We start from the raw sequence: 25,135 nt of genomic DNA on the forward strand, positions 1-25,135 counted from the left end.
CTTACAAAACACATTTTATATGCGGTATGTGACAAAGCTGGACATAATGATCTAACTTAATATTGATATTTATTCATCATATTTTTTAATTAAAGCAAATTCCAGCATTTCTGTTAGGGCATGTTATGGAAAGAAACCTTAAGGGCTCGTCATCAACACAACTTTTCTTAAGACTAACAGACAGTTCCTTGCTTTCATCACTATGGAGGGGAAGACCTGCCACTCTGCTCTGCTGAGGATGGGAAGCCCAGGATGTGATCTGTAAATGTCTTTATCGATATCTCATCTGGGATCGCACACTCGAGTGAATATTCTGAATCGCCACCTGCGCACACACATACACACACACACACACACACAGATGTTTTTCAGCTGTTATGTGAATATTTAGGTTATGGTTTGTGAGTGAGTTTTCTTTTACATACTGTCAGATTTATCAATGTCATGCTCAGAGCATTCCGCTCCTCTTCCTCCTGCTTCGTCTTCATCCTCTTCATTGAGGCCTAACAGTGTAGTGAAACACTCTGCCACCTCTTCCTCTGTCATATGTTCTCCTGTCAAAGATAATGTCAAAATGATGCACATGTTGGACTTTGTGTCATGTTGACAATAACATGAGCATTGCATTTAGAAACAGGAACAGTAATTTGACAGTAGTATTACTGACAAATAAAAATCATTTTCTGACTGAATAGCCTGCAGCGAACCTCGAGCCTGTAGAAGTTCTAGCAGTTCATGTCTCTTCAGAAAAGGCTGTCCTGTATTATCACGGTCACCAAGGATGTGAAAAGCTTGAACAAGTTCATTGCTAGAGATGCCGAATGCTGGCCGGTGGTTGACATACAGCTTGATAAACTCCTCCAGGTCGATGTCGGTCACATATTTTCCCGTTTCTGCATACTTGCTGAACTTGACCTCATTATGCATATCTTCTATCTGGTAAAATATAATGAAACAATTTGTGTAATGTTTTTACTGTCATGACATTTTCTGTTGAAAAATGTCGCTTGATTTACACACATTGTACCTCTTGCTCAGTAGGGAAGTAGGCCAAAGCTCTCATTAGAGAGGGAACCTCTGACAGGGGGATTTTGGTAGACGATTGTCGTTTCTCCATTGAGTCAGTGCCTTGATGACGGACTTGGCAGTAATAGAAAAAGTCCTCCATCTCCTAAGAACAGAAAAGCTCCAAAACTGAGAATTTGTGATTAAAATTGTATACTGGTAAACTCATAACTGAAGGAGAAATGCAAGTAAAAGCTAATATCTCAATCTCGTAGCCTTGTATAATCCAGATATATGTGTGAATATGAGCAATGCTGTACAATAGCAAGTAGACATCATTTGTAAATTGTGTTAGATTTTGCCAGTCACCTATCCACCTCTTCCAATTCTTTATAGTGTTTCACATTTCTGTGGCAATTAAGGAAATGCTACCGTACTGGTAGGCAAAATAACATAAATAAAAATGTAATGTTTCAAAGCTGAACCTTTCATCTTCACCATCAAACAAACAGATGTAAAAGGTAAATAAATAAAAGTATAAAATAAGATCCAGTTATACCACATAAGGGTACTTTACCAATACAAAGGCTCAATAAAACTCACAGTTTAGAGAAATTATGTTACAACACCACCCTGAAATACTAACACATAAGTAAAACCACAGGACAAATATTCCTGAAAAATGACTTAAACCAAGAAACAACATTCTTAAAGCTAAGTAAATCAACATACAAACTAACATAATGCATAATAACATTTAGACACTAGGCTACTTACTAGGTAATAGGACACATGCTTCTTCTTTTAAATTAATGGAATAATGTGTGGCTGTTCAGCAGTCGTAAGAAACAAGGAAAACATTTAACTGACCCTGTAGAACTTTCCATCTCTGCCTCCCTCTAAAAGAGCGTAAAAGGGCACAAGGTCCTTGCCTCCCAAGGCAGCTGCTGCCTCCAATGCACTGCACTCACAACAAGAGAGATTAACTCCAGAAAATATGGTCACACACTTATGCATTTCCTCTGGTTCTCAGGTTGGTACTATTTAACCTTACTTTAGGCTTATCTCCCACGACAGGACAGTGCAGTCAGACCCTCCTGCAGTGAAAACAAATAGGCCATCGTACGAGCAAGCAAAAGTGGACACCCCCGTTGGATGGCAGATCAGAGCGTTGGACTTGTAGGGGTTCCCATCCAGAGGCAAAATCTGGAGACCCACCTGGAAATAAAACTCTTAGTTGTTATAGAAATAATGTGAATCACTGTGTCTGCTTACCAAAAAACATTTTCTTCAATAGAATTACCACTATTCTTATATCCAATTTGCCAACTTTACTCTCAACTGAACACTGTAGCAACAAGCAACAGAGGACACTTTTAAAATTAAAAGAAAAGAAATTAAAAGAAAAAAAGCTTTGCACAATTTGTACTGCAGGGCTGGAGGTGCTGACAACTGCAAGATGATCATGCAATCAGAAAAAAAAACCAAGTGCTTGTGGCTGTGTGTTTATGTTAATAAAAGACTGAAAGTCAAATGCATATTTTCTTAGGGTAATAAATTACTGGACACACTTTCTACACACCCGAGCAGCACTCCATGCAGACTGCATTGTGACTAAAGAAATTACTTCTTTGAGACAGAGCTTCCATTTTTATTTTTATGAAGCAGTTTTTTTTGGTAAAATGCCACAAACAAAATAAAACCAATCACTTAATAAAATACTACAAACAAATTCTAGCACCGACCTTGTCCTCTGTGATGTATGCCAGGTAATATGAGTTCTTTTCAGGTTCTCTTGACATGGGAAGGACCATTGTTTTCTTAATGGGAGAGCCATGTGTTGGGCCAAGGACAGTCTTTCTGGGTTTTTTTTAAAACACATGTAATAATGTTTTTGAGTATTTGTGGTGACAACAGTCAGAGAAATATATTTCACAAACAATCTGATCTTGTTATAGTATCTCACCGACCTGCACATCTTGGTAGTGCTGTTGAAAAGCTTCATCTTGTATTGGTCTGAGGCAACGAGAAGAAACTGCTCTGCCGTAAGAGGAGGATACCAAGTCATGCCCATTGGCACAGCACTTTGCTCAATGCGCTCTGAGCTTAGGATGAGAAGCTTATTCACGTCACTGTTTTCCAGATCATACTCCACCTATTATTCACAGAGAGGTGTGTGGCATAAAAAAACTGTATCGCAAAACAACAAACTAGTCCACAGTCCTACAACTTTTACAAAGCAGACTAACCAGTTGGTGGTCCATTCCCAGAGAGAGCAGTCTGGGTTGGGTGCTGTCCAGGTGAACCCCAAAAAGAAGGTCTTTGATGGGCTTGTAGTGGGAGTGGTATCTGCCCATATATGCCCAACGAGGCAGAGAGCCTTTATTAGTCTGCAAGCGGAATACCGTCACTGCTTTTCCGGCATCCTAAGAGTGAACAAAGAAATAAAACGTCTTGGAAATGGAACCATGGAAATATAGATTTGCAATACATTATCATAGCCACAAACATATTTTATTTCATAATGGTAGCTTTAAAAAAAGGTCAACATGATATCACAAACTCCAGTCCAGAATCACTGTTGCCAATAACTAAGTTCAAAAATACTACACTTGATAATCAAAAAGGAACCTGCTCACCGCAGTGGCAAGATACTCTGAGTCTGTAGAGAAAGTGATGTGATGGATGCTGTCTTTCGTGTAATGGAAACACTCCTCTGGATCACTTTTTAAAGTATTGGGATTCAGTATGTGAACAGCTCCACTGCCAAAGCCAACTGCCAGGTATAATCCTATTCAAAGACAACAAGGCAGCTCTTTACATGACAAATTCATGCAGTAGCTGGGTAACACTGGTCATATGCAACATTTGTTTGTTGCAAAGACAGTCAGCAAGCATGTTGGCTCACCTTGAGGGTCAAAAGTGACACACTGAATGTGTGTCTCGAAGGCCCTGCTGCAGATCATCACTTTGTTGTTATAGTCCCACATTTTTAAAACACCCCTTTGATTGCCCATGGCCACAACTGGCTGTTTTGGGTGGCAGGCCACTGCATGTATAGGCTCACAATCCTCATGTAGCAGGATCTGAGGGATGCCATTCTGTGTATTCACATGTACCACTGTGGATCTGACTGTAGACACAACAAAGTTCCTGCAGAAAAAGAGAGGTTATCTTGGCTAAAATGCACATAACAGTTTAGACTGAAGACATAATAGATTGCATTTGTTCTACCTGATGATTAATGGTTTTGCCTGCAGAGTGCAGTCCTCCAGGTATCCCTCTGTACACTCTTTGGAAAAGGAAATGGAAACAATAGCATCCAGGTTGAATTCACTGTACCAAGTGAGAAGCATGAATTTTTCATCATAAAACTTGATGTGGCCCAGAGTGTCACCAGTCACGATACATCTGTGATGTCAAACGACACACAAAGAGAGATTAAAGAGCAATAAATACACGACACTGTTATAAAACAATATGAATATTTCTCTCTCTCTCTCTCTCTCTCTCTCTCTGGCTACCTGTCAGTTACAGTGAGAGCGGTGATCGGATCGTTCTGAAGGTTTATGAGCTTGATTCTATCTCTGGGGAGGCTTTGGTTTGCAGCTAAGTCTTCCATCACATCCCACACCACAAGACTGCCTGCTGATGTTGCTGTTAGGATCTCAGGCTTTCTCCAGTGAAACACAGACTTGCTCAATGACCCGTCAGCCATGTTGACAGTTTGAAAAGAGTCTGGAGGAGACTGAATATAACCAGACGCATCAGAAACGGCAATGTTGAAACATTGTAAAATATTTATCAAAAACCCATTGCCATTAAAAAAAGAGAAACATTTCTGACAATTCGATACCGCAAAATGTTGATAATTAATTTTACCTTCTTAATCTTCAGGGCAGAGTATTGCAGACTTCCCTGGGCCTTTAAAAAGATCAGATGATTATTGCAATAAACATACACATACTGGCTGTTGTATCTATTTAAATAAAAAAGAAACAGCAGGACTTACCCTGCTGTAAAATAACACCTGGCTTTGACTGCTGCTGAGCAGCTGAGTGCTATCATTTGGATTAAAAATGATGTAATTCTGAAAAACAATCCAACATTTGAACCGTTTGACCTGCTTAATGCCATATCTATACAGTTAGGTGACTTTAAAATGTTAAAAGAAGACAAAAATGACTTACTTGGAAATCATGTTCTGGATTGAGTTCAGTAAACCACAAAGGCTTATCTGTATCATTTGTCCAATCCCAAATGCACACACACTGTGAATCAATTGTGAAATGGTTAATAGATTGTAAATAGAAGGACATGTTTTATATTGTCATATCCAGTACGAAATAGTTATCATCTAAGCTGTTTGGTGGTTTGTGAACCTGGTATTGTAAGGTTTTAGCTAGAAAGAGCGCAGTTCTGAGATATTTACCATTTGATAAAAGGTTATACTTTAAATTCTTTTAATTTAAAAAAGGGCTTTAAACTCTCATCCTAAAAAACACAAAACAAGCTTGACAGGTTTAAAGATCCTAAATATATGGATACATATCCTACACTCTTACATCATCAAGAGACACTTTTTGGAGCTCTTACATTTAAAATGACAGAAAGTCATACAGTGTTTGGTGGTGTCACAGTCTCGACTTTCACTTGAGAGAGAAAAAGTATCACTAATTCAAACTCCTTTTTCCTATTCATCATGAGTGAAGACCACAAGGTGATACTAGGTAAAACAACAGTTCATAAATTTGTCTCTATTTTATATTGATTAAACACTGTTTACTTGATTTTTTTTTTTTTTTAATTGCTGTCATACTCACTTGAACTTCCTCCGCCCCGAGGGTTACCAGGTGTTTTGTGTCACTTGAAAATGCCATTGCAATGACACCCCCCTCAGGGTGGCAATCAAACAATGTTTGCACAGGAATGCTGGAATATTTATCATTTGTGTGGTTACCATCAAGATCAAAGGTTAATACATTAAAAAAAAGGCCTTAATACATCTAGAACGAAGAGCTACCCAGTGTAAGAGTCCCATGTCATCACTGTGCTTTTCGGCCCCTGGTCTGCTGTTGCAATCCAGCGTCTGTCTTCACTCACACACAAACATGAGATGGGGCGGCAGTGACCCTGAGAAGATTGAGTAAATACAGTAGGCTATTTGAATCAACACTGCAACTTTCATGTTACTTCTATCAACAGATATCTATAGCTACATCACTCATACCACTGACCTAATCTAAAGGACGCCATCGCATCTTCATTTCATTACATATTCCTCAAGAATATGTCGAAACCTGGATATTTTTACCTGAAGTATGTGCTGGGAGTTTGAGGTGTGATTGTAAATGACCCCAACATGAGCTCCAGCATAGAGGACCACCAGCTGATCGTGTTCTTGCAGACTGAAGGCAGGAAGAGCAGGATTCATCCCAAATACCCATTCTAGTGACTGAAGGGAGAGCAAAGTATTGCAGTGTTCTTATGAGCCAGTGGAAGTTCTGAGATGACTCTTTTATTGAAGGAAATGTGTTTTGAGGATCAATATACAAATAGTACTCATTGTGTACACATGAACGCATTCGACAATACATACTTACCAATGCATGTGTCCTAGTATGATTTATCTTCTTTGGGAAAAGTGTGTCCCCGGTTGCAGTGTAGACTTGAGACTGCCCAGTCATCTTGAGTATGTCAGCCTCTGTTTCTTCTCTCCTAACTTCTAAAGTCTCATCCTTTGCTTCAGCATCTGACATAATGTCCAAACACTTCACGTATCGTAATTAATTTCTCTTTTGAATAACTTCATAGAGCTTTCCCCCTTGTTCTGTCGAGTCTCTTCTAACGTCTCTGTTAGCCAGAGAGTAGACTGACGTAGCTAGAACAACGGAACTTAAATTTCGCAATTAAGTCAACAGAAACACATAACCAGCTTTTGTACAATTGGCCTCATTCAAATCTCGAAAGAAACCAACCTTTCTATTTAGCTAGTTTTAACTGGTCTATTGTATGAAAAAACACAATCTCTATAATGTAGCTCGCTCCTGCGAAGCGTCTCGTTGCCTAGTTACCGCTTAGCGTGGAAGACGAGTGACGCGTTTAAAACTTAATACTGACTTTCCGGTTAAGCCTTTCAAATTTAAAGCACGATTAATAATACAAAATTTTGGCTCTGGCTTTGCAAAAACAAATTTTACTTGCAAACCATTTAAATATCCCATAAATATAATGCATTGTTTAAATTTAGGTTCAGTTTCACAAGACCAACCTAGCAAACGGAACAGTGCAGGTTGTCTATGTGGGTTTGTAATTTGATTAATTTCAGATTGATTTGGTAATTTACTAAAGTCCAATATTATCTGAACTAAGTACTGTATGTGGAGTAGTTAGAGAACTACCAGGGTCATAGAGAAATACACAAGTTAGGAGTCAGCGGCCCAGCAAAACCATACCAGGCTAACAAACTGTTTGTTCAGACAGAATGCAAGGCCAATTTTAGTGGCAGCGATTGCATACAATACAAAGTCGATGAAAATATTTGCCAGAGGCAGCGCAGTGGGAATGACATAGAAATTGCTTTGCTTTCTGTTTGAACAATTCTTTTTTATTTTGGTGGGTTTTTTTGTATTACTTCAATCTTTTAATTGTATTTTGGTTTATTTATTTCAGTCTGTATTTCAATTCTATACAATGTGTGTGTACTTGTTGAATGTAAACACCTTCTCGGGTATTTAAAACCTCAAATTCCCAGCCATACACTGTTTTTAGCTCAACATCACTTTTCACAGTGTGTCAACTCTTCTTAGTTTTGATGTTTAATGCTTATGGCATTAGCTTATCCTTTATTTATCTAATAACAAAGTATACATCATTTATACAAATAACTTTAACATTTAGCCACTAACATTACTTATTATAATAGCCTAGCCTTAAATAATATCCATAATACCAAGAATTTGGAGTTGTCTAAAACTGTGAACACTAAGACAATAAACGTGATTTCATCATATAGCTTGGTCACTGTATTTTGAAAATCTTTACCGGAAGAGCTACTATGCTGTAATGTCAGCATTGACGACACTTAACGAATGCAGTTCCTTATATGACCACTGGAGGGCAGTAAATCCCCGTGACCCTGACCCATTTTTAACAAATGTTAAGGGCGGCGGGTAATGTAGGCTTGGATAGGATTCTTTTCAAAAAATCCATCTTTCAAATACGGACAGACTGATGTGCTTACATTAATGTATTATGATAATATGCGGGATAACCCACATTGCTGAAAGATATTGAATGCACCCATCACTGCCCAGAAGCCATCAATCCTCACCCAAGTCTCTATCATGATTACAGCATGTAGATAAACCTGGACACTAAATCAACCCCACACCACTAAAACCAAGGTAAATAAATGCACACCCAAAACATTTGTTTTTAAATAAAACCACAGCAATTTGATAAGAGAGTGCACATTAAAAAAAACATATTATATTCCCATCAATCACTATCAATCACACACTGAATAATATGAAGTTAACAGAGGCTGTCAACCCTTGATAACAGTTAACATATGTCGTTTCCATTTGTTCGTTTCGGTTTGGTCAGTGTATTTCAAAAGTATCTACCGGAGGGCTTATTGCAGACGCTGATTTGACAAATGTTGTAGTTCCCCAATATGACCACTGGAGGGCAGTGAACAACATGTGATTCTAATACCGTCAACACATGTTCTCTTAATACATCCATGATGAAACTCCGTAGAGCTACACGTACGCGCAACGCGAGGGTCATCGTTAAAAAAGGCGACGGCCATCGTGACAGACTACTTTTTGAAAACGGAGGCAGCCGAAAACATCTGTAGGCTTATTTTGGTAGCCTTGTTACATAGGCTTACATTATTTGTATTAGCTTTATGTCGTGCCAATAATAGTGTGTATGGTCACAGTGAGCAACTACAACTGCACTCCACTAGTACCAAGCTAGATACAACACATAGTAATACTTCCGGTTATGACATTGGAAAATACAACTTTCACATGACAGACAAGGGTGTGGTTATACACTGTGAGCACTAGAGGGCAATGCATATGATATGCTCATAGACAATATACAGTCTATGGATATATGCTCCATGATATGCTCTCATGACAACCATCAACCGTTCTCTTAATACATCCATGCCATCAACCCATGGATGTATTAAGAGAACGCATCAACCCCACGAGCGACAAGTAAAGGCATCAAGGCAGACTCCATAGCATATGAATACTTCCGGGAAAGACGTACAAAATAAAATATATTTATATACCGGCAGACGTGAGGATACTCGCTATGATGACAGGATTTGGTCGAGGGAGACGTGGCGATGCCTCGTTTGTGTTGGGCACGTAATTCTGGTGTGTTTTAAGCGGGGAATCGGTGCATCTTTCCTCGATACTTTTGCTTTGAAAAGTCGACACCGTGTCGATTACTGACGTTACTTCTAGCTTCACAGCTTGTTTTTCCAAAAGGCTTTCCGGTTGCACAGGTTTGAAAGCAAGTGAGTCGGTCTGCGTTTCGTTAATTGTTGCTACCTCAGTTTCATACTTTTGTACCAACATCTCACTGAGTGAGGTCTGAAGAATTATAGTTCTCATTGTACAAGTTAAGACGAGTTTGTGACTGTTAAGAAACCGGAAGGGGGAAAAAAAAACACTCCGATAAGGAGCGACTGCTTTATTGGTTATGATTTCACCAGCTGACAGGTGAGAAGGCATTTCAATTATTGGGACCTTATCATTCTGTATGTTTGTTTTTTAACTCATAGAAACGTTGAATTAGTTTGTACATTTAACTGAAATAGTTAAATAGTTGTGTCCTCTTTAGCCACTCGACGTTAGCTAACATTAGCCGGTGGTTCTTATCTCCAATCCCCTCAGCTGACTGCTCAGACGATAGTCAGCACTGCCGAGCTCATAAACTGTTATTGAGCTTTTAATAGGGAATTTACCCTGAGGTTTAACAGGAGACTCCGTTCAGCTTCTTAGGCTAGATGTCGCTTTGATGTAGGCTAGTATTAGACATTGTGAAAACGTTTCTGAATAGAATTATATCTGTCACATGAAAGAGCTAGTGAAGGACATTAAAGGAAAGTGGAAGAAAGGATAAACTCACTGTCAGTGAAACCTGGGAAATGATTGGACAACATTTCCTTAACATGATTAGCATTTCTTCACCAGTTAAAACAGTCGTAGTTGGTAATTTACATAGTAGACTTATTAATATACACGACACTATATTTTAAATTGCCGAGTGTTTTTAATCTAGTTTTCTGCTGTTTATGAAAGTAGCTAGTAGCTAGTTTTCTTATTGAAGCAGAATCTGACATCACTTCAAATTAAACCAGTTTAACCAAAATAACAATTACCATCTTCTTAATGGCAACACATATTGCAATCCTAACGTTTTGAACATGGGAAAGAAGTGTTCCTGGGTGTTAATGTGCTGTGTTGCAGCATTGTTTGCCCTATTTGACTTTCTGCAGTAAAGATGCCTGAGGTTATGTGCCAAGTTAAGCACGACCAGGCTATAGCGAACATGAGATTTAGGTCCCTGCAGTCACAATGCAGGACACACTGAGTTGCCTTTTAAAGGAAAGACAATTATCCAAAGGAAAGGCAATTATTGGTTGAAATATCAATGTTATCTCCAATAGGTTGGAGTAGTATATGGAAGAGCTCTACAATGTGGACAGATAAGCAACGAGGAATCAGAGTTTCTCAGGAGGAGCTTCTCTGCAAGAACGCCTGTGGGTATTATGGAAACCCTGCGTGGCAAGGCTTCTGCTCCAAGTGCTGGAGAGAGAAAGCACGAACAGCTGGAGCCTCGAGGCAAGACACAAGGTAAACCCGCTGTTTATAGCAATCCTTTTAGACTCAAAGGAGCATTTACATCCTGACATTTCTGTCAGCTGTGGTGACATTGGTATGTTATCAACACAGTTGTGTTAGTGTGTAGATGGAGTCATGTAACATCATAGTTACACCATAGAATGGATGATTACCTGAATAGACATTGGAGGACATTGCTATGCATTTTTATTATACATATCAATGAGAAAATAAAACTGAATTTGTGAAGTTAATATTAGTACCAACAGGATATGTTAGGGTAACTACGTACATAAACAATGAAATAATTGCTGATCCATATATTTAGTAATGATTGATGAACTCCAGTCAGAAATGCTTTATTAGAACTTTCTCTTTTAATACAACTGTCTTCTAACTATCAGCTTGAGGCAACTTAAGTGCTTTTTGTTTACACTGGGTTTAGATTTGGATCTCTAATGCTGTCATTCCTTGTAGGCCGAGCAATGATGGAACTCCTCTCACCTTCTCCAAATTTGAAGTGAAGAAAAGCACTGAGAAAGGTCGTCGAATTAACACAATGAGAAGACTCTTCTGGGGCAGTCCATCACCTCCTAAACGTCAAGGTAGTTTGGTTTGCTTTGTGTTCTTTGATTCTGTGGTTTTCATCAAGTCAGACCTCCTCAGCACATGATTTGAAGGTGCAGTCATGTAATGACAACAACATCTGGACAATAGCAGGTGTTTTCCCTCATTGTCTAATGTACAGATAGGGTGCATATTTATGGGTCGTGTAGTGCCGTTACCCCTGCAGGTTCACAACCAAGTATCTGTGGTGATTTTTGCACCTTTGCCTCTGTGTTCCCCATTGATTCACTATTTCACCAAATGCATTGACTTGGTAGTCAGTGTTTCAACAAATGGAGCCGTTTTGAGTATCATGTTTCAGTTTTAAAACATGTTTCCTTGTTTATCTGGAATAACATCCACCTTTTGTCCCTTTTTAGAGTCTTCTGAAAGCCATGCAAATGTGTTGAAAGCTTACCAGAGCCTCGAGCCCGGGGACTTCACTGGTTTCCTGAAGATACTGAAGAGCCCTTCCTCCCAGCGCTTGCAGTCTCGATGTACAGCTTTCCTCAACACAATGGAGGCGTACCATGTAATAATCTGTTGTATATGATTAACATGACTCTTCTTATAATTTCTCTTTGATATGTCAGAGCTGTTCTGATCCTAGCTTCTCTTCATCTTTACAGGATCTGCCGGTACAGAAGCTGTCTGATCTTGTGCAGGATTTCTACCAGTCTTTTGCTGAATATTTTAGCGGCGAGTACAGATCATTTCAACGCTGGGCTGTTTATTTTGAAAACATGAAAATATTCATGACTTTTGAGTTGTTGTTTCATATATTATATTTTATTTTCAGGTTTTCCTGAGGCTCAGGTCACTCAAATAATGGAGCATGTAGAGAAATTAATAATGACACGGTTGCACAAATGGGTTTTCTGCCATGACAGCTGTGATGATGAACAGAAGGATCTGGCTCTCCAGAGAAGGATACGGTAACTCTTGTATACAAGTCACTTGTGTTGTATTTAATCAAAACCTCTAACCCAAAGCCCTGTGTAACACCAATGTCTTTACTTTGCAGATCTTTGAATTGGATCACCCCGCAGATGCTGAGCGTACCTTTTCCGGATAAAAAGACTGCAGTCACAGCCGACCCGTTTCTGCCTGCTATAACAGGTGATTCACAACTTCAGTACTGAAAGGAATTGTTCGACATTTTGGGAAATATGCTTATTTTCTTTCTGGAGTAGAGTTGGATGAATATTATGCTCACGTCTCATGGTTAACTATAAACCTACATAGTCCACCGTAAAATGGTACATTGTTGTTTTTTGATTAAACAAATGCAATACAACATGTTACTTAGTGAGCTTTAGAGGTGCTGGTAGGCAGATTGCATTACCTTTGGACAGAGGCAGGCTAGCTGTGGCCTTATATTTAACGGACAGACATGAGAGTGGTATTGAGCTCTTCCTCAGAGTTTATTTTAACTTTCTCTTCTATCTGCTGGTTTGGGTCCCTCACTTTAAAAAAATAAGCACAGACTAAACAGCATTGTGAGAATATGTGGCAAAATTGCAGGGATAAACTTTGAGGAGTTATCACTCCTATACAGAGCCAGAGCCATGAGGAAGGCCATAGCTATCCTCGCTGACCCGAGTCACCCCTTGTCCCAACTTGTGGGCCCACGGAATAATTCCGTGAAATGAACACAGCCCCTTAAGTTAAGGAAAAGGTTGTGGGTGGGCTTACATTTCCATGACACGCGGGACAACAACAGGACGGGTGGGTTTAGGAAAAGAAGAAAGCGCCGGTTGGGTTTAGGAAACGTGACAAGCGGGACACGATCCCCCTGACTCCTGGGTGAAAGACCTGTGTTTGACCCATCCACCACCCCAACCAACCTCCCTACGCAGATTTTTGGGCTTTCATACTACTCGCTACCGCAGTCGCTCTTAATGCTACGTCATCTTCTCATTGACTTTACATTGGCATTGTTTTCCGTGGTGGTCACACGGAATTTTCACACATTCTGTGTCACCATCACATAATGCGGTTTTCACCATCACAGTTTGTGATCATTTCACGGAATTCTGTGAGACCAGGCTGCCATCTGGTCGCAGGTACATAGTACCAAGGTGTAGGACTAAGAGACTTATGAGCTCCCTGTTTGTCCCTGGTACTATTTGTCTTGTTAATACCTTGATGTAATTTGCTCCGTATGAATATTTGTGTGTGTGTGTGTGTGTGTGTGTGTGTGTGTGTGTGTGTGTGTGTGTGTGTGTGTGTGTGTGTGTGTGTGTGTGTGTGTGTGTGTGTGTGTGTGTGTGTGTGTGTGTGTGTGTGTGTGTGTGTGTGTGTGTGTGTGTGTGTGTGTGTGTGTGTGTGTGTGTTGTTGTGTGTGTGTGTGTGTGTGTACTGCTGTCTTTTATTCTCTGCTGGCTGTAAAACAAATTGCCCTCAACGAGGATAATAAAGTTTACCTAACTTATCTAAGTATGGTTCCCAAAATGTTGAACTATTCCTTTAAGCTCATGGGAGAAAGTAGTGTTTCCCATGCACTGTAAACATTATTGAAAGGTCTGAAATGCTAGTCTTTGACATTTTGTTCTGCCCTCTGTTTTACTTAACAGCCATAATTGAAATGGATGCCAAACGAGCACCTCAGGATAAACTTGCATGTGTGTCCAAATGCAGTCAGCACGTTTTTGAAGCGCTCTCAACCTCAAACAGTGAGCCCGCTAATGCTGATGACTTCCTGTCAGGCCTGGTGTATGTGGTGCTGAAGGCCAATCCACCTCGCCTACACTCCAACATGCAATATGTGATACGTTTTGGTCTCCCTCACAGTCTGATGGCAGGAGAGAGCGGCTACTATTTCACAAATTTGGTAAGTTTATTGCAAAGTTATCATCCAGCGTACACCACAGGATGCTGTGTAACAAGACCAGCTGATCACTCGTGTCTTTGCTCTTGTACCCTGTTTTAGTCTTGTGCAGTGGCCTTCATTGATAAGCTGGATGGACCAGCACTCAACCTCAGTCCAGAGGAGTTTGAGGGCTACATGCTGCGTCAGCGTGCTCCCCGTGAAGGAAAGAGGCAGCAGGTTGCCAGTGACGCACAACATCTGTTAGAGGAGCTAACAGGCAGACAGGAGAAGCTGGACCAAGGGATGGATGCTCTCAACATGCAGCTACAGACGTGGGTCAAAGCTGTTCATTCACAACTGGATGAGGCAACAGCCCAGTTTGCTCTAGTACAAAAGGAGATAACCGCTCAGGCTGAAATCTCACAGGTTTTTTCATCCTCATCTCATGATGCATCACCGCAAGGGGACGAGAAAGACGAGTCAGTGCTGGCCTTTACGGATCAACATGCAGGTCCACAAGCTACAGACTGTTAGCTATATCAAGAAAAACACCTAATCTGGTACTTGTCTCTTTTAAATCATCAGCACTAACTTATGTAGGCTGCAAAACAAAGATTTATATTTCTAATGTTACACTTGCACACGTTCCGATCACAGAAAGCTTGGTAAGCTGTTGAACATGAAGGAAAACTTCTTGAAGGAAACTTTTTTCATTTGGTATAACAGGGCACACAGAGTTTTTTTTAATGACTTTGATGAAGATTTGCCCTTGTATCCTGTTTGAGGATGAAGGCCATTAGAAATACATTCCAATTTATGGAAACAGATGTGATTAAAATTTATATTTAAGCACTCAGGGGACACATCACTTGGAGACATCACCTAACACTTCAAGAGTGCTTATTGAATATTCACTATTTTTTACTAACAGTGTATTAATAATGTGCCTTCATGTAGACTGCTGTGAAATAAAGAAATATGCTACAGGAGAAAATGTTAGATGGTACTTGTAGACAACTACAAATCAGGGGGTGTATTTAGGAGCTGTGGAACTGTTCCCAACAACTGCCTAGAAGGTGAAATAGCTGGTGCAAAAACAATTTGTAACACATTTTGCCTTCTGTGTTAGTGTGCAGAAGGTATGCATGTTTCCAACTGTTAAAATGTTTTTGAAGAATTTATAGGGTTTTATGTTATGATCAATTATTGTATCCAATATTATATTAAAGTAAACTTGTATGATTTCATTTGTGTTTTTGTGTTTTTCTTGATTTTTTGAGCAGACAAAAAAACATTTGGTCTAGAGTTAGGTTTTAGGAATGTGCTTGTTTGCAAAGTCAAACAGGTTAAATTACCATGTTTAATCCAGTGCTTAACTGATTTTGATGTGTTCTTGGATAATGAAAATAGAGTGTAAACATTGGTGTTTATCGTTTGACAGGTGCTGTGGTAAGTGGAAGGAAGGTTTTGTTGACATTGATGTTTAATATTGGTGAATTATTTAAAGGAAACTCTTAAATATAAGTCAAGAGAAACTTATACTGAAAATGTTATTTCGCTGCTTAACTACTAACAGCTAAATAGCCAATTGCTTATATTATTACATTGTTGTATACCATACAACAATGTATACCATAGCTAAATACTTATATACTTACTAAACATTTTATAGTAATAAGATAATCTTGTAAATTAAGGGTTGTAAATTATTTGGTGGTTATAGGACTGCACTTTGGAAGGGAAAAAGCTGGATTTCTATTCATTTATTTTTTCATCGACCAGTTGGGGGCAGTAAAGCGCGTGCACTGCCGTAAACCGGAAGTACCATTCGGCTCTGGCTGGAGCTACGTACAGCCATGAAGATGACAGGGGAAAATAATGCTGAAAATTCAGAAATAACAATGGATGATGTCAAAAACTTAATTCAAAGGAAAGATGAAATTGAAGAACAGATAAAGGCTTATTACGATGTTTTGGAAGACGTAAGTGTGTCAGTTAGAAATGCATGCAGCGCAAAGCTAACCCAAGGCTAATAAACGCATTAACGCTAATTAATTGTGAATGTAAACGTGCCTTTCTTTCTTTATGTTTACAGCAATGTGTCGGAGTTGAAGGTCCCTTGGTTGACGCAGAGGGTTTCCCTAGAGCAGATGTTAATTTATACCAGATCAGGACAGCAAGACACAGTATTTCATGTAAGCAGCACCGTGTTTGTTGTTTCTAGTGTTTTCTATGATAGCAGGGGACATTTGGTTAACTTTGTTGACTGAGCACAACTTCCAGTAACCCACCTGTTAGCACAAGGTCTGTGACGGTCTTGAGTCGGTGTTCTGTTATAATAACGCCAAATAGATAGTATAGATAGTAGACAATGCCCCAATTATAATTTCCAAACAACTTTCTCATTCCATTCCGAGCAGTATAGCGATAAACCTAATGTATATGTCTTTGACCAGAACCAGTACTTGATATTTCCCCACATATATGTGACACCAAAATGCAGTAGTTTGGAGTAGTTTAGTTTCAGATAATTTCTTTATCTAAACGTAAATGTTTGTCAAGACATACTGTCTGAAAAATACATGACATGATTCCAGTTCCACAGCTGGCCGCATATTGGCAGTTCATTTAGTTTGGACTGATACTAACTAAATCCCTTTTTTTAAGATGACACCAGCTTATACTCCTAGTATGTCAAACTACGACTGCGACTTATTATTTTCATTTTCAAAGTAATGCTTTGATCGTGTCTTTCAGGCCTGCAGAATGATCACAAGGCCATCATGGAGGAGATAGAAGAAGCCCTACACAAGCTGCATGCTCGAGAGAAAGCCAAGCGGGGAGGGGACGAGGCAGGAGACCAGGAGGAGGCGATGGAGCAACAGGTCACTCTTCCTCCTCCCTTTGCACGGGTGGATGCTGTGACACAAGGCTCGCCTGCATGTGGAGCTGTGAGTAATGTGAACTATGCTTTTGTATTTGGTAGAGGTTTCAGATAAACCATCGGAATTTTTAACCCTTGTGTTGTCCTTCGGGCACCAGTGACCCGAAGGACAAAACAAGGATTATGTACTTCTGAGAATTTTTTTTGAGAATTGCTCTCTAAACCCTGTTTCTTGTAAAGTAAGTAAGTAAAGCTTATTTCTAGATCACATTTAAACACAGTTTAAGCTGACCATAATGCTGTACAAACAAGCACTAAGGTGCTGTATTAACCCTTTGGGTCACTGGGACCGAAGGACAAGATTGAGACTTAAATGAAACTTAGCTGTTTTAGTTCCTGGGAATTTTAGTAATTGGTTGTTTCTTTCCAAAGGGGCTCAGAGTTGGTGATGAAGTCATTGAGTTTGGTTCTGTTAACACAGAGAACTTCCAGAACCTCCAGAATATTGCTTCTGTGGTACAACACAGTGAAGGGGTAAGCTACTGACTCTGCTCTACAGCTGCTTTTTTGGTTCAGCAATACAACTTTTTTTTTTCTTATCGTTTATCAATTGTCACTATAATTGTCTTATGGTAAATGTATTGTTTTGCAATGTACTTTGATGTCTAAATTAACTCCAAAAATATATTAATGCTAATCCAGATTTTTCCAAGAATGATTTATGAAATCCCAGAGAGAGGTTTGATTTCCTTTTTAATTTAACTTTTTATTAGATTTCTTTGAATTAGATGTTTTCATACCTACCATATCAGACTAAAAGTCTTCTGGTAATCACATTACACCCTTTTTCTCATTGCCCAACCATAGGTTACATTTTGCTGAATACACCCAATATCTGGAGTCTAAACTGCAATATCATGTCCTCTCACAGAAACCATTACGTGTCTCAGTCATCCGGGATGGCCAGAAAGCTCAGATGAGCCTGACTCCACAGCGATGGTCAGGCAGAGGATTGCTGGGGTAAGTGCTACTGTACAGACACAATCACAAGTCATGTATACAGATTGGCACGTATTTATCAGTCAAGAGTCAAGTTGATTAGCAAAAACTTAGGAAGAAAGCTGCTAAAAAGCTTCTAGTGAGTTGAGCAAATATGTTTTGCTTATTAGTGCATTTTTACTTGGTAATACTCTTTAGTACATCCACCTTAAAGCTTTAGTGTGCAACTATTTCATATTAATGAACATGCGTTACATTCAAGCCATTGCCATATGAGTTCACACAAAGCAAATTAATCCTATCAGTTCAACAAAAATCTCTCTGCATTTCTCAGTACAGCTATGTTTACAAAAGGATGTAGTCAAATGACATTTGCGCACAAGTGATAATTACCCTTTCTGAAGAGCCCATCACGATTTTTAATACTCCTTGATTTGACGGATTAAACGCTACTAGCAACTGCGTGGAGGAGAGGTAGGGGTGGTGTGGGGTCATCGAAAGGCTTGGGTCATGTGGATGCGCCGATAGTGTTGTTGTCATGACTTACAATTCCACATGGAGGCGACAGAAACTACGCACTTTAGCTTTAAGGTGCATTATTTAGGATTGGCAGGTAAAAAATTGGTTTACATTAATCACAAGTCTGTCCTTGTTATCTTCTTCAGATGCAACATTGTTCCAATCCATCGATGATCACCATGACATTGTGCAGCATTTCAATTGTGAAACACCTTCCTCCACCTATGTTATGCCTGGATGGTTTCAAACTGACTTTGTACATGCTGCAGACATTTTCACCTGTTTATTTTCTCAATATTTGAATCCAAACTGGAAGTATTTTCTTTATACAAATGGGATATATGAAAATGAAGTGTCACAGTACTTCTTTTTAAGAGGCCATACTGAGTTTACTGAATAAACATGCTATCTTATACTACTCGGATTATATTCTTACACATTCGACTCTTGGCATTAGGAGTTTTAGCATCTTTCTCTCAGTAGCATGGATTCACTCAGCGAATGTCATTGCTTTATCTAGTGTGCAAGTGGTATATTTGGTGTAAGAGTGCCACCAGAGATTAATAGGGGGGTTAATTAATGATATCCATGACAAAATCTGAGTGGTTGTTAAAGTATCTTGCAGTGTTTTGATGTGATGAACTGACAATGAATGACTGGAGACTTATTAATTAATTTGACTACTTTAATCATTAAATGTTTATGTTCAACTCTTGGGGAAAAGATGACCTGTCGCATGTTTATTCCACATGTAATTAAAGATTTTGTATTAAGTGAACTAATAAGATTTTCTTGAAGCTTCTCCATCAGTTTGAAAGCTGAACACAATTTATTGTACTTAAGTAAAATATTTCCACCTTAACACATAAGGATTGATTCATGTGTGACAAACATTTCTAAGAACATATAGCTATTTCTTTTATTATATAAAAATGTACGTGACACAAAAATGCCCAAAGTTTCTTTTTCAAAAGCAGTGACCTTTACCCAACATCATGAACGACTAAAAAGTGTGTGCTAATTGTTTCTATTAATGTGAACATTGGTCAAACTAAACTCAGACTTGTGAACAAATGTTAACTACAAATGTTTATGTTTAATGTTTGCATATATTCTTATTGACTGGAAAACCTAAAACTCGTGAAAATGTATAGCAAGCAAAATAGCATAATCTTAATATCAAAAAATGAAACTAACTAGTTTAATCATAGCAATAATCATGTAGGCTGTTTGAGTTTCTTCTTTTTGGGCTTAACCATCTGTGGTAGTTGGATTTTGAAGGCAGTCCTAAAAAGACAAATATAATGCAGACAAAATTAAGAGGATTTCAGATGTTTACCAATAGTGCTCAGAGGAAAAAGGTTATATAAATAAAATATTTTAAAGACTCACTCGCAAGTTGTGCAGATGGGGCTGAAGTTGCAGAATACTTTTAAAGAGAAGACAGGAGAAAGAGTCACCACAAAAACATACTGTAGCTTTGGCCATGCATTTTTTTCTTTTAACTGGGAATCAGACTTACTTGACAGACAAACTGAGCACACGTAACCAATCTCAATGAGGTTACGATGGCAGAAACATGCAGCTCTGTAGTCCACGTGTGCAGGCGGTGGCAGCACCAGCTGTGAACGCTGCTCAGAGTCAGGCAGGAACACCCACTGTTCAGAAAACGCCATCATCAACACAAAGCAGCCCTCTTTACAGAAAAATGAGCTGAATACTATATAGGTGATACTCTCAGAAATGTGGAAATCTGTATTGCACTCTCACCAAAAGGTACTGTGCCAGGGCAACTTTCTGTGGTATCTTGAGGTACAATCCTCCCGTTATATCACAAGCCTACAAGACAAACAACTAAAAAGGTAAAAACCTGGTATATATATTTACACAGGTTAGGACAGCCCAATACAGTCACAACACCAGACCCACGGCACAGCTTATGGTTAGAATACTAAAAAATATAAACAAAGTGGTGTGAGAGCCACTTAACATGGATGTTTGTCTTACTTGAATTGTTCTACAAGCTATCAAATATCATTGCATAATTTGTTAGTTTTTAGGGAATTTCCCCAGTGTGGGATTAATAAAGTATCTTATTCTCAGGTTCAGCTTTTGGATGGTACTTGCTATCACGATACAGGTTGTAGTATTAAATTACAGTATTGTCCATGTCCTAACAAAGCCGTGAAGACGTACCTGCTGAAGGAGACCCGACTCTGAGTCCAACACACAGGCATCTATCAGGATGTTCTGTTTTAAAATACAAAACAAATTATTTTGAATAAATATACAAGTTATCCAAGAAGTAAAGAGGACAGAAAACACAAGCAAGATCAATGAATTTACCTGCTTCTGAGCAGCAAAAATTACATTCATGAAGTTCATGTACTGGAGGGCACAGTCCTCCGCTGCTTTTATCACCTGTCCAGTGAAATACAGAGGCTGTGTTCAAGTCACGGAATAAAACAAAAGCTCTCATGAAATTAGAGCATTTAGAGCTTACCAATATCCTTGATTTTATCTCCTGTCCAGCTAAAAAAAACAAAAGACAAAAGATAAAACAAGTATTGAAAGGAAAAACAGAACCCATTGAAGAGCATTATTAAGCTTATTAATAAAAACACTGAATTACCTTCCAAATCTTTTGAGACTCTGTGAATATCTGAATATTAAAAGGATTAAGGACAGTTAGGAAAACACCTCTGCCTCTCTCTCAGCCACAGTCATCAAAAAGAAAATAACAAAAAACAATCTGCAAACATTTCTCTCAACTTGACCAGCAAAGGGAAAGTCAAAACACCACTTTTATCGTCCTACATATACACTTTCAGTCATTCATTAATGTGATTTTCTTGTGTTAGTTGCTTTACTTATTCTTATTTGACTTTGATTAAAAAAAAAAAGTCCAAGTCATGTCATAAATGATACAACTCTAAAATAGTTATTGAAAGGATACAGCAGAGAGCTTTGGCAAGGGATCCAGCCAAAAAAGTATCAGTTGAATTTCCCTTCACCTCAGCTGTAATCACATAAGACACGTACATTTTAAAGGAGTACCCACACTGCACAGCATCCTTTATGAAAATAAATCTTTGAATACAATACATAGACAAAGACAGTTCTCTCTCTCTCTCTCTCTCTCTCTCTCTCTCTCTCTCTCTCTCTCTCTCTCTCTCTCTCTCTCTCTCTCTCTCTCTCTCTCTCTCTCTCTCTCTCTCTCTCTCTCTCTCTCTCATGTCACAGGACCATTGTGATTTATTTGACAAAAGGCAAACAAGCCAGGTTTTTTCCCCTATCCCAGAATGATGATGATAATTAATTTTATTTATATAGCGCTTTTAATGTACTCAAAGACACTTAACAATAAAACCATGCTAAGTACAATAAAAGCAAGTGAAGCAATAAAAACAATACATAAAAACAAACAAGTGAAACAATAAAAAATAAAGTTGTGGCGGTGGAGTAGGTCTGTGAGGTAGGAGGGAGCCTGGTTATAGAGGGCTTTGTGAGTAAGGAGGAGGACTTTAAACTGGATGTGTTGGGTTACAGATTCTAGAGGACGGGGTGATGTGGTCGCGGGAGCGGGTGAGGAGACGGGCAGCAGAGTTTTGGATATACTGAAGTTTATTTAAGGCTTTTGCAGATTAACCATAGAGGGTGCTGTTGCAGTAGCCAATTCTGGAAGTGATGAAGGTGTAAATCTGAGTTTTCGGCAGCAGAGAAGGTGATTGATGGGCGGAGATGGGCTAATGTTTTTCAGGTGGAAGAAGGCAGTTCTGGTGATTTGGTTGATGTGATGTTCAAATGTGAGATTGCTGTTGAAAATGACTCCAAGGTTAGGGATGTACAGGGATGGAGACAGGGTGGAGTTGTTGATGGAGAGACTGAAGTTGAGGGTGATGGTAATCATGTCAGATTTAGATACGCGGCGTAGCCAGAATATACTCCAGCAGTGACACAGCGCTGTGGAGATGGCTCTGGCTATGCGAGACTACAAAGACAGTAACCCAACTGTTTTGCTTTTAGTTTGTGAGAAAGCATACATACCTAAATCTACTGTATATATTCTATGTTAATTTTACCCACACAAAAACAGACTTGTACTTACCTTTGGACATAACATTCCTGATCTCTTCAGCAATAAGGTTATTGGCGACTGCCAGGAGTTCATATTTTCCATCCCCACTGGAGCATGCATCATCCCCACCGCTGTCCCCCGCTCTCCAGCTCTTTTTGGGATATAGGAAGTGACTGAAATAAAGTAATTTGGCGAGATTGTGCATATAAGCAAAGACAGGAGCAAAACATTGCATTCATCAAGAACTATTTCTTGACTACTACTTTACTAAGTAAAAGTATCTATACAATGATGTAAAAATACTCTGTTATAAGTGAAAGTGCTGCTTCTGCAGATAAATGGCTGTGTGAGTGATATATGATTAGATAGATTTTTTTATTGATCCCAAAAAAATTGGGAAATTACTTATGGCAATATATAATCATATATATTAATAATAGATTAATGGGGAGGTAGTTTTAACCATTTTAAATACTGTTAGGTAGTATAGACCTTGGGTATCCAGCCTAATGGCCGAGCCTCCTTCAAAGGCTCACAACATAAATCTGGGAGCTCATGAGATGATTAATGGGGAAGAAAAAGACGAAAAGATGAAGTTATGCTAAACAACTGTGTTCATTTTTTTTGTACTTTGGACTGAATCTTTTCTTTTTTTGTGAAATATTGTGAAACAAATACCTTATTTAAATGAAACCATGTGAGAAGTTCAAAGACTGGTGGAACGAACAACTCATGACATCTGAAACATGACAAGGGGCCGCAACTAGACACTGCTTTTTTGTAAGAGGTCATGAGCCCACCACAAAATTTTATGTAAATTCTTAATCTGAAAAGTAACTAGCAAATATAGCTGTCAAATACATGCAGTGGAGTAAAATATTTTTCCCTCCCACTCCAGTAAATGTACTTAGTTACTTTTCACCAGTGTTCTATAAAGTTACCTGTCTTGACAGTGGCTGGCGATGACAGCCAGCCTGTTAGTCCTGGCCATGGAAATGTGGGAGTTCCCCAAAACCATGACTGCATCCAGACACTTCGACAGGGTGAGCTGCACGAACACGAAGAGGACAGTAGGTGTTGTTTAGCCTCAGCCACATTTAAAAACTACAATCTGAAAGCTGCTCATATAAGTAAGAATAATACCAGACAGTAGTACTACCTCTGTCTCACGTTGAGCTTGCTGCCCCCACCAAATCGGATTTACATCCACGACGATGACCAGCAGATTGATTTCATCCTCTGAAGAAATGTTGGAAACAATTGAACATAATGCAGCTCAATGAAGAAGGTCCTTTCTAAAACGTTGAATGTACAACACATGCAAACACAATTATTATTATCTGCATCAGGCTAAGCAAGACAAACCTGATGCCATCACGGCAAGATATTTGAGACCAAAAAGTGATAACGTTAGCTGTTGTTCTCCTGGAGCGTTATCTTCTGTTAGCTTCCATCTTTGATCTGAAACTTTGCACAATATCTACAAAATTTAGAGCGTTTTAAAGTCTGGATATTCAGACAATGTATCGTTTGGTAAAAACTGACATTCATGAAAATACAGCCAGCATTGTTTAGTATCCAACCACATCAGCTCATGGATGTTGTCAGTAGCGTATTTGGGCGTCACCAGGCTGCGACCTTCTTCTTCTTCTTCTACTTTTTGGTACAACACAGTTCACTGCTGCCACCTAGCGTCGTATGTTTTGATATGGCCTAAATCCCTAAATCCATACCTTCATACAAATCCATGGTACACCCACAGGTGTTTTCACTTTAAGTAGCAATACAGCAATGTAAAAATACTAAATTACAAGTAAATTATCTTCCTGCATTCAAAATCTTAGGTAAGTAAACAAGTAAGTAAGTAAGTTTTGACGTATAATCAGCAAAATGTATATGTGTAAATGTATTTGTTATGCAGACAAACAACCACTGGGATTGTAATATTATATATTATTGGATTGTTGTTACTAATACATAATGTGGAAGTAGCATTTTACCGTTGTAGTTGGTTGAGGTGGAGCTCATTTTGACTGATACTGTATACTGTTGGGTAGTTTAATATATAACAATGCATCATATTTTACAAGCTGATCTAATGTTTTGGTTGTAAAAAGTAATTAGCATCTATAGTTCTTGACGGGGTCATTCCTATGTTCCCAGTGTCCTATTTTCGTGATATAAATTAACATCACAGTTCATATCACAAACAAATTAAGGGAGATAGACGTTTAAAATGCAGTTTGAATAGTAAAAATCCATTCAGCCATTGTGAAGATATCAATGTCTAAAGAAATAAGGAAAACTATCTTGCCCACAAATTTAAAAGCCTAGGTTTCAAGGAGTATAACATCAGTAGG

At 38.8% G+C, this 25,135-nt stretch overlaps 4 protein-coding genes across 5 annotated transcripts; 2 read left to right on the forward strand and 2 right to left on the reverse strand.

Annotated features, from left to right (window-relative positions):
* Positions 1–50: 50 nt before the first annotated feature.
* On the reverse strand, positions 51–7,082 carry cfap251 (cilia and flagella associated protein 251). The gene is made up of 20 exons (XM_039803462.1): positions 6,609–7,082; positions 6,320–6,460; positions 6,029–6,138; positions 5,829–5,937; positions 5,196–5,276; positions 5,018–5,095; positions 4,888–4,929; positions 4,530–4,753; positions 4,240–4,416; positions 3,914–4,158; positions 3,645–3,796; positions 3,255–3,431; positions 2,976–3,160; positions 2,751–2,865; positions 2,060–2,223; positions 1,876–1,966; positions 1,028–1,171; positions 708–936; positions 426–554; positions 51–325 (listed from the first exon to the last, which is right to left on the reverse strand). The coding sequence occupies exons 1-20, from the start codon at positions 6,762–6,764 to the stop codon at positions 201–203; spliced, it is 2,874 nt and encodes a 957-aa protein (XP_039659396.1). The 5' UTR covers positions 6,765–7,082; the 3' UTR covers positions 51–200.
* A 2,297-nt stretch (positions 7,083–9,379) lies between these two features.
* Positions 9,380–15,542, forward strand: LOC120561472 (rab5 GDP/GTP exchange factor-like). 2 transcript variants are annotated; one of them, XM_039804633.1, is made up of 9 exons: positions 9,380–9,547; positions 10,703–10,889; positions 11,355–11,482; positions 11,864–12,015; positions 12,113–12,182; positions 12,283–12,418; positions 12,508–12,602; positions 14,060–14,316; positions 14,416–15,542. In XM_039804633.1, exons 2-9 carry the CDS (start codon positions 10,732–10,734, stop codon positions 14,827–14,829), a joined length of 1,410 nt encoding a protein of 469 aa, XP_039660567.1. In that variant the 5' UTR covers positions 9,380–9,547; positions 10,703–10,731; the 3' UTR covers positions 14,830–15,542. The 2 variants fall into 2 exon arrangements, with proteins under 2 accessions (XP_039660567.1, XP_039660566.1); XM_039804632.1 differs by having other exon boundaries at positions 9,382–9,752.
* Positions 15,543–16,102: 560 nt separating this feature from the next.
* Positions 16,103–19,475, forward strand: psmd9 (proteasome 26S subunit, non-ATPase 9). Its single transcript, XM_039804640.1, has 6 exons — positions 16,103–16,277; positions 16,391–16,490; positions 17,053–17,246; positions 17,612–17,713; positions 18,111–18,199; positions 18,844–19,475. Exons 1-6 carry the CDS (start codon positions 16,152–16,154, stop codon positions 18,869–18,871), a joined length of 639 nt encoding a protein of 212 aa, XP_039660574.1. The 5' UTR covers positions 16,103–16,151; the 3' UTR covers positions 18,872–19,475.
* gtf2h3 (general transcription factor IIH, polypeptide 3) lies at positions 19,369–24,430 on the reverse strand. The gene is made up of 13 exons (XM_039804639.1): positions 24,141–24,430; positions 23,935–24,014; positions 23,717–23,823; positions 22,806–22,948; positions 21,654–21,716; positions 21,330–21,359; positions 21,201–21,229; positions 21,044–21,118; positions 20,894–20,947; positions 20,468–20,536; positions 20,220–20,355; positions 20,090–20,126; positions 19,369–19,984 (listed from the first exon to the last, which is right to left on the reverse strand). Exons 1-13 carry the CDS (start codon positions 24,148–24,150, stop codon positions 19,915–19,917), a joined length of 903 nt encoding a protein of 300 aa, XP_039660573.1. The 5' UTR covers positions 24,151–24,430; the 3' UTR covers positions 19,369–19,914.
* Between the last annotated feature and the right edge of the window lie 705 nt (positions 24,431–25,135).

This window comes from Perca fluviatilis, chromosome 6, assembly GCF_010015445.1.
Source record: "Perca fluviatilis chromosome 6, GENO_Pfluv_1.0, whole genome shotgun sequence".
NCBI classification, from domain to species: domain Eukaryota; kingdom Metazoa; phylum Chordata; class Actinopteri; order Perciformes; family Percidae; genus Perca; species Perca fluviatilis.

Excerpts from the sequence above, each read along its gene's own strand:
- cfap251 (XM_039803462.1), bottom strand. The coding sequence starts at position 6,764 with ATGTCAGATGCTGAAGCAAAGGATGAGACTTTAGAAGTTAGGAGAGAA. Across the intron at positions 6,139-6,319 it reads ACTCCCAGCACATACTTCAG|GGTCACTGCCGCCCCATCTC; the intron begins GTAAAAATATCC and ends CAATCTTCTCAG. Across the intron at positions 5,096-5,195 it reads ATCCAGAACATGATTTCCAA|AATTACATCATTTTTAATCC; the intron begins GTAAGTCATTTT and ends ATTGTTTTTCAG.
- gtf2h3 (XM_039804639.1), bottom strand. Across the intron at positions 21,230-21,329 it reads AGTCTCAAAAGATTTGGAAG|CTGGACAGGAGATAAAATCA; the intron begins GTAATTCAGTGT and ends TGTTTTTTTTAG. Across the intron at positions 20,356-20,467 it reads CCCTGGCACAGTACCTTTTG|TGGGTGTTCCTGCCTGACTC; the intron begins GTGAGAGTGCAA and ends TTTTCTGAACAG.
- psmd9 (XM_039804640.1), top strand. The coding sequence starts at position 16,152 with ATGAAGATGACAGGGGAAAATAATGCTGAAAATTCAGAAATAACAATG. Across the intron at positions 16,278-16,390 it reads ATTACGATGTTTTGGAAGAC|CAATGTGTCGGAGTTGAAGG; the intron begins GTAAGTGTGTCA and ends TTATGTTTACAG. Across the intron at positions 18,200-18,843 it reads TCAGGCAGAGGATTGCTGGG|ATGCAACATTGTTCCAATCC; the intron begins GTAAGTGCTACT and ends TATCTTCTTCAG.
- LOC120561472 (XM_039804633.1), top strand. The coding sequence starts at position 10,732 with ATGTGGACAGATAAGCAACGAGGAATCAGAGTTTCTCAGGAGGAGCTT. Across the intron at positions 12,183-12,282 it reads TTTTGCTGAATATTTTAGCG|GTTTTCCTGAGGCTCAGGTC; the intron begins GCGAGTACAGAT and ends TTTTATTTTCAG. Across the intron at positions 12,419-12,507 it reads GCTCTCCAGAGAAGGATACG|ATCTTTGAATTGGATCACCC; the intron begins GTAACTCTTGTA and ends TTTACTTTGCAG.